At 41.7% G+C, this 8,498-nt stretch overlaps 1 protein-coding gene across 2 annotated transcripts in view; it reads left to right on the plus strand.

The window, feature by feature from the left end:
- ENTPD1 (ectonucleoside triphosphate diphosphohydrolase 1) overlaps window positions 1-8,498 on the plus strand; it is a 94,877-nt gene that overhangs the window by 47,018 nt on the left and 39,361 nt on the right. The window contains exon 1 of one of the 2 annotated variants that reach the window (XM_007456173.1): window positions 1,748-1,941. The exons of the other annotated variant lie outside the window; for it this stretch is intronic. Coding sequence (XP_007456235.1) covers window positions 1,887-1,941 — 55 coding nt within the window. The 5' untranslated portion in view covers window positions 1,748-1,886. Of the gene's footprint in view, window positions 1-1,747; window positions 1,942-8,498 lie in introns of those variants that run through there. 2 annotated transcript variants of the gene reach the window in all.

The following is an 8,498-nucleotide window of genomic DNA, read 5'->3' on the forward strand; positions in this document are numbered from 1 at the left end:
TGCTCTGGCTCCTTCTCCCAAGTCTGAGTCTATCTTGTTTTCCCTCCCTCTCCTTTTCACCCTTTAACTAACTGGTCATCATTGAGGCCTTGAAGTACATTTTTAGTATTTGTCTATTTATTGACATTGTACTGACTTCCTCGACTTAAAAGCAGCCAGGAAAAAAACCCCACCAAATTAAACTGCTTTATCCTCAAACTTGACTCTGGATTTATTAATTGGGAGAATATGGGGGGTGTGTGAAATGTAAGATCTTTCTATTTGAACAGAACTTTGGGTGAGTTCTTTTCCTGAGAAGGAATGAAGCTGAGTAATTTCTATGCATCTCTAACGCAGGGCAGTGCTTGAGGCAGTGGAGTGGAGTTGAGAGACTTGGATCCAGTCACTGCTCTGCCAATTGCAAGCTGTGTGACTTTGAGCAAGTCCCTTAACCTCCCTAGGAACGGTAATCCCAGCCTCTGCCTCTTAGCTGCTAGCTTCTGACCATCAGGGACCGAGAGACTTCATATTTTATTTTATTTTTTCACATCTTTATTAGAGTATAAATGCTTTACAATATTGTGTTAGTATCTGCTGTACAACAAAGTGAATCAGTTATATGTATACATATGTCCCCATATCCCCTCTCTCTGAGCCTCCCTTCCACCCTCCCTATCCTACCCCTCTAGGTGGTCACACAGCACCGAGCTGATCTCCCTGTGCTATGCAGCAGCTTCCTGCTAGCTATCTATTCTACATTTGGTAGTGTGTATATGTCAGTGCTACTCTCTCACTTCGTCCCAGCTTCCCCTTCCCCCACTGTGCCCTCCAGTCCGTTCTCTAAGACTTCATATTTTAAAAATATAACATTGTCTGGTGTCATCAGTGACAGCAGTCCAGACAACCCCTTCAGCCAAATCCTCAAAGTCAGTCACTTTTCACTTCTGGATAATGAGGTTGGCGTCTACGTACAGCTCTAGTACCACACAACAGGCACTGTACTAAGCCTCAGTCATGTGGTGTAGGGTAGGGTGGGGGCTAAAAGCCTGGCCTCTGGATCCAGAATGCCTGACTTTAATTCCTGGTCCCAACATTTACATCAGTGTAAGTTTGGGCAATCTTCTTAAGCTCTCTCTGACTCAGTTTCCTCACCTGTAAAGTGACAATAATGAGGATAATAATAGTACCTGTAATTTGTGACCTTATTTGGAAGTAAAGTCTTTGCAGATGTAATTAAGGATCTTGAGATCATTCTGGCTTTAGGATGGGCCCTAAATCTAATGACTGGTGTCCTCCTAAGAGAAAGGAGAGGGAAATTTGATACACACAGAGACAGGGAAAAAGGCCATGTACAGACAGAGGCAGATATTGGAGTGATGCAGCCATAAACCAAGGAATGCTGGGAGCTACCAGAAGCTGGACAAAGCAAGAAAGGAATCTCTCCAGAGTCTTTGGCCCTGTTGGCACCTTGATTGTGGACTTCTGGCCTCCGGAATTGTGAGAGAGTAAAATTCTATTGTTTTAAGTCACCATGTTTGTGGTAATTTGTTGTGGCAGCTCTAGGAAACTGATACAGATGATGATAATAGTACTACCTCACAGGAGTGTTGTGAAGGTTAAATTAGTTGCTGTGTTTAAAGTGCTGAGAGCAGAATCTGGAATGCATCGAGGGCTCTTTTGTAGGTTGTTATGTAAATTGTTTGCTCACTGACTCTTACCTAGCAACCCTATGAATTCCGTACTATTGTGACTCCCATTTTTCATGCAAGGAGTTGGAGGCTTAGAGAGACTGAGCAAAGGCGAGGTTGTTTGGACTCTGCTCTAGCTTGAGCCACCCTTCAGAAGTCTGTGGAGTTTGGCTTTCTACTGATGGATCCTGGTGACTGTTGGCTTGGTGACCCCTCATAATGGTGCTCTCTCAGCAAAGATTCACCAGTCCTGGGTCACCAAGAAGCCCAGAAGGTATAGAGAAGACCTATCACAATATGGTACTTGCTCCTCCTGGATGTGTCTTCTCAGCTCTGGTCTTGGCACAAGCAGAGCCACGCTCAGTCCACACTTGACTGTGTGGTTGTCCTATGACCTGACTTCATGGGGGTGCCTCAGCACCTCATCACAAGAGACGGGTGTGCCGCCTAAAAGACCACACCCTTCCTGTCCAGGTACTTCAAAGGTTCCTGGTGGTTCCTTGTTTACCCCTATGGTGCTGAGTGTAAATTACACAAATGATTAGAAGTAAGTCGGATCACTTAGAGTAAGATAAAAAAGCCCTCACCAGAACCTGCAAGGCCTCACAAGCAAGGCACCCAGTGACCCCACCCCTGACCATCTCTTACTATTTTCCCCTTCATCATTCATCCAGCCACACTGGCCTTATGGCCAGGCACTGTTCCACCCCAGGTCCTTTGCACATGCAGTTCCAGTTCCCTTAAATTCTATTGCCCAAGTGGTATGCTTGCTTTCTCTTTATTCCTATCACTTTTAATATCACCATCTCAGGTCTTTCCTAATTACCCTATCCTGCCTCTTCACCTGCTTTTTCTCTCTCCTTAGCACTTATAATTATGTAACATACCATAAATGTTACTTATCTTGCTTATTGTCTTTTCTTTCAGACTAACATCTAAGCACCATGAGGATGGGGATGTTTATTTGATTTGTTCACTACTGTAGCTCAGAGCCTAGGGCAGGTCTAGTGAATAGTATAATGCATTCAATAAATAATTGTTGACTAATTGAACAATGAATGAAACAACAACTATAGGACTCCCAAACCGAAATCGGCCAATCCATTAAATATCTAGAGGTAGCACATGAAGAGAGGGCTACTGGAACAATTGAACTTTGAAGCATACGGAGGGGAGCTTGATTTTGAAGGTGACAAGGAAAAAGATTTGGTGGAGAAAGAGGGGAATAGAATTCCAACTGAAGGAAATCTCATGTTGACAAATGTCACAATCCAAAATTCATTTATTCATTCAACTAGTGATATAGCAATGAGTGAGCCAGAAAAAAAAGTCCCTTCACTTAAGGAACTTACAGTCTAGTGGTCATAATGTCAGGCATTATGATGTCGGGCACACACATCTGCTTATTGGAATGGTGAGACGGGAAGGGCTTAAATTTCTGAAGGGCTGAGGGGTCCAAGTAGACCAGTGAGGCTTTCATCTGGCAAGCAGAAGGAAGCTACATTAAATTCTTAATTAGGGAGAACCCTGGGAATGTCAATTATGGAGGAATTCTGCAGCCGCATGAAGGATGGATTCTGATAGGAAAGGGAAGTAGGGAGATAGCAGAAAGGGCTGTTGTAGAAGAGGTGGGGGTGACTGGAACAGGGGGTTGGACATCACCATAGAAGGGGTTGGGTCTAAGGGCCCTGGAATGAAGCACCTGGGAAAAGAGCTTAAAGCCCTTGAGTGGGAGAACAATGTCAATGCGCGTCACCAAGAACTCCCCCGTGATGCAGAGGAAGGAAGATGGCAGAAAGGGCAGAGACTCTAGGAGTTGGGGAAATGGCAAAGCCAGATTAGGACCAGTCCCCTGAGCTTCAGTGATTCTTCCATCACTGGGCTGTGTAAACACAGGAAGGACCACAGCACTGCACTGATGTTTACTCTCCAGTGCTTGTCTGTATTGGCTGCTTTGTTCTCTATGTGACAAGCCAAGCTTGGTCCGGATGTGACCCATCAGAAGTTGGAAGTGATTTGAATCTAGTGAGTCTCACTGATTCCCCAGAGCAAAACTTTAGTTGTTTTTGCCAAAAACCCACCACATCTGTCAACACCCCAAATCTTTTTATTAATGGAGTAAAATTTTAGGATAATACACCTTTGGTATCATGAAGTAGAGATGCTGGGATTTCTCTGTGTAGCAGAATTTTGACTAAGGACAGATTACATAATTTTAATCATTAATAGGATGCCAACTGTGGATGTCATGATGGCTGTTTCTGTAAGAATGAAAAAGAATCAGCTTTTTTTTTTTTTGCCTCTGACATAGCTAATTGGCTTGAAATCAGTCTGTGTTTTCTCAGAGCTTGGGTTTCCTTCACTTTTGTCTCTGTCAAGTGAAGAGCTGGCATTTCTACCTGGCTCTCACCTCAAACAGAAAAGCTTTCTCATTTGTCATATGAAAGAAAGGAGGAGAATGGGAGGGAAGTGGCAGGAATTCTCCAGGATAGTGAGGCAAGTCAAAGGAAAACAAATACAACACTTTGCTGCTAGATATTTTTGGTAAAAATGTTCCTTGAAATTGTTTTTTGAAATACTGTTTCACATTGTATGATATAAGTCATGTTTCTGTTATCCACAAGGGAAATTAACGGCGTTTCAGGGGGAAATACAGTCATTGTGAATTTTCTGTAACAGAACTTGATGTAGCAGTCATGGCATCTGAAAGAGCTCTGGGGCCTGGGAAGAGAGGGCAGTTACTGAAGTGGTTCCCTTTTATGAATACATCCTAGATATGTCCACCTGGAGCCCCGCATCTGCTACCACTTCCTAAGAAGAGTCTGGCTTCCTCCATGTGATAAGGGCTTTTGAAAATTACCTGCCATGGTTCATAGGAAACACAGTATTTTAATTATTCCTCTCTGGGTAATCTAGTCGGTCACATGAAAAACAAACTTAGCCATTATTTTTTTGATAATACAGCTTTTGAAAATTGTGTATGAAAAATTCCTAAACTTCCTCTCTGATCTAAGTTCTTTTTCTTATATCTTTAATAAGACAAATATGATCAAAGCCTTGAATATATTCTAATAATATGGATATCATTGCAAAAACTGAGCAAATGTGGAAAAGTATACTTCCTTATTTTTATTCTCTATTTTTTTTACTAAAGTACAGTTGATTTACAGTGTTGTGCTAATTTCTGCTGTACAGCACAGTGACTCAGTTATACACACATATATGCATTCTTTTTTTACATTCTTTTCCAATATGGTTTATCTAAGGAGATTGGATATAGATCCCTGTGCTATACAGTAGGACCTTGTTGTTTATCCATTCAAAATGTAATAGTTTGCATCTACTAACCCCAAACTCCCAGTCCATCCCTCTACCTCTCCCACTCCCCCTTGGCAACCACAAGTTTGTCCTCTATGTCTGTGAGTCTGTTTCTGTTTTGTAGATAAGTCCATTTGTGCCGTATTTTAGATTCCACATATAAGTGATATCATATGGCATCTGTCTTTCTCTTTCTGACTTACTTCACTTAGTATGATAATCTCTAGTTGCATCCATGTTGCTGCAAATGGCATTATTTTGTTCTTTTTTATGGCTGGGGAGTATTCCATTGTATATATATACACCACATCTTCTTTATCCATTCATCTGTTGATGGACATTTAGGTTGTTTCCATGTTTTGGCTATTGTGAGTAGTGCTGCTATGAACATAGGGGTGCATGTGTCTTTTCTTTTTTTTAATCTTTATTGGAGTATAGTTGCTTTACAGTGTTGTGTTAGTTTCTGCTGTGCAACAAAGTGAATCAGCTATATGCATACATATATCCCCATATCCCCTCCCTCTTGAGCCTCCCTTTCACCCTCCCTATCCCACCCCTCTAGGTCGTGCAAAGCATCGAGCTGATCTCCCTGTGCTATGCAGCAGCTTCCCACTAGCTATCTATTTTACATTTGGTAGTGTATATATGTCAGTGCTACTCTCTCACTACATCCCAGCCTCCTCTTCCCCCGCTGTGTCCTCAAGTCCGTTCTCAACATCTGCATCTTTATTCCTGCCCAGGTTCATCAGTACCATTTTTCTAGATTCCATATATATGAGTTAGCATGCAGTATTTATTTTCTCTTTCTGACTTACTTCACTCTGTATGACAGACTCTAAGTCCATCTACCTCACTACACGTAACTCAATTTCGTTCCTTTTTATGGCTGAGAAATATTCCATTGTATATATGTGCCACATCTTCTTTATCCATTCATCTGTCAATGGACATTTTGGTTGTTTCCATGTCCTGGCTATTGTAAATAGTGCTGCAGTGAACATTGTGGTACATGACTCTTTTTGAATTATGGTTTTCTCAGGGTATATGCCCAGTAGTGGGATTGCTGGGTCATATGGTAGTTCTATTTTTAGTTTTTTAAGGAATCTCCATACTGTTCTCCATAGTGGCTGTAGCAATTTACATTCCAACCAACAGTGCAAGAGGGTTCCCTTTTCTCCACACCCTCTCCAGCACTTATTGTTTCTAGATTTTTTGATGATGCCCATTCTGGCCGGTGTGAGGTGATACCTCATTGTGGTTTTGATCTGCATTTCTCTTAATGATTAGTGATGCTGAGCATCTTTTCATGTGTTTGTTGGCAATCTATATATCTTCTTTGGAGAAATGTCTATTTAGGTCTTCTGCCCATTTTTGGATTGGGTTGTTTGTTTTTTTGATATTGAGCTGCATGAGCTGCTTGTATATTTTGGAGATTAATCCTTTGTCAGTTGCTTCCTTTGCAAATATTTTCTCCCATTCTGAGGGTTGTCTTTTCATCTTGTTTATGGTTTCCTTTGCTGTGCAAAAGCTTTTAAGTTTCATTAGGTCCCATTTGTTTATTTTTGTTTTTATTTCCATTACTCTAAGAGGTGGGTCAAATAAGATCTTGCTGTGATTTATGTCATACAGTTTTCTGCCTATGTTTTCCTCTAAGAGTTTTATAGTGTCTGCCCTTACATTTAGGTCTTTAATCCATCTTGAGTTTATCTTTGTGTATGATGTTAGGAAATGTTCTAATTTCATTCTTTTACATGTAGCTGTCCAGTTTTCCCAGCACCACTTATTGAAGAGGCTGTCTTTTCTCCATTGTATATTCTTGCCTACTTTGTCAAAGATAAGGTGACCATATGTGTGTGGGTTTACTTCTGGGCTTTCTATCCTGTTCCATTGATCTATATTTCTGTTTTTGTGCCGGTACCATACTGTCTTGATTGCATGTATCTTTTTGAATTATAGTTTTAGTTTTGTCTGGTTACATGCCAGCAGTGGGATTGCTGGATCATATGGCAACTCTGTTTTTAGTTTTCTGAGGAACCTCCGTACTGTTTTCCATAGTGGCTGCACCAACTTACATTCCCACCAGCAGTATAGGAGGGTTCCCTGGAAAAGTACACTTTCAACTGTTCATTGATAATAATGAGTTAGTAAATATTCTCATTAAGAAAAGGAAGAAACAACTAGAGTCACATCAATCTATTTCCCACCTTAGGGCTTTTGCAGTTGATACTTCCTCTTCCTGGAATGTTCTTTCTCCTTCTCATAGCTGCTGTTTTCTCATCATCCAGGTCTAAGCTCAAACATCACCTTCTCAGAGAGCCTTTCCTGACCGTCAGTCTAATCTCCCCACCCCAACTCTGCTGCAAGTCACTCTGTAACATTCCTTGGTTTTAATTTCTCCTCAACACTTTTCATGACCTGAAGTCACTTATTTGCATACTTCTTTTCTGGTTCATCTATCTCCCCAACTAGATGTGAACTCCAAAGATCAGGGACCTTGTTGGTCATTTTCATTGGCTACTAAGATTAGTGCCTGAATGGATGGAAGGAAAATGATATAATCAAAATTGTTATATTTACGGAAACGAATAGGTAGACCTTTTGGACAGTTTGAAGGAGGAAAGCATTCAAAGTTCTATTATAGTAGAAACATTGCTGCAGTGTTGCAACCCTTGAGTATTAGATATGTAATGTTCGTCTAAAACGTGCTTGCTGTAAGCTGTGTTTGTCAATATCACGACTTTGGGAAGTGAGGTAGGTAGTACTCAGGTAGGTAGGTAGTACTTAGGGGGCTCTTTTCCAGATTCCAGAGCCCTGGCAGCAAAAAGGACGTTTCTGCCACATCAGGATGTTTTGGCTTCAAGGTCTTCAAATCATGACTCTGATTGGATCAAAGCGTAAATCTCATGGGAGGATCAGATCAGGGTTAGCTGTTTTAGCAGCTCAAAATGCTTTAAGAACTCAAGTTCTTTCCATCTCTCTGCTCAGCCGTCCTTGGCTGGACAGTGTCTGAGGAAGAAGAGAGAATGCTTCCTTTCTTTTCCTAGGCTTGCCCCAGCAGACTTCCTCCAGGGTCTCACAGGCTATTTTGGGAGTATATGCCCACTGTTGAACCTCATCACTGGAGAGGGAATGAGATTATGCAGAACAGTCAGCCCCTTTCTAGGAGGTGTATGGGCTGCTTGGGGGAGTGGCTGGCATCTGGACAAAACTGAGGTTCTTTTGGGAAGTGAGAAGGGGGGAAGTGCTGTATATTTCATTTATGATTCCCTTGTTTGGAAGCAATAGATAATGGTATTGATAAAACTTTTTCTCCTAAGTTTTGTACTGTTTGGTCTGATGGGTACAAACTGGTCCAAGATTCTAGAGATGGATGCAGACTGGAGACCCAAGCAGTTCCAGTCCTTTGGATTAAGTCCGACCTGTGCTCACAAGCTCGAAGGGGAGCTCCTGTGTTGGTGCAGCCACAGCTGCTGAGAAAGAGGGAAAGGGCAGGAGAGGACGGAGTTTCCTCTT

Source organism: Lipotes vexillifer, unplaced genomic scaffold (assembly GCF_000442215.2).
Source record: "Lipotes vexillifer unplaced genomic scaffold, Lipotes_vexillifer_v1.1 scaffold184, whole genome shotgun sequence".
In the NCBI taxonomy this organism is placed as follows: domain Eukaryota; kingdom Metazoa; phylum Chordata; class Mammalia; order Artiodactyla; family Lipotidae; genus Lipotes; species Lipotes vexillifer.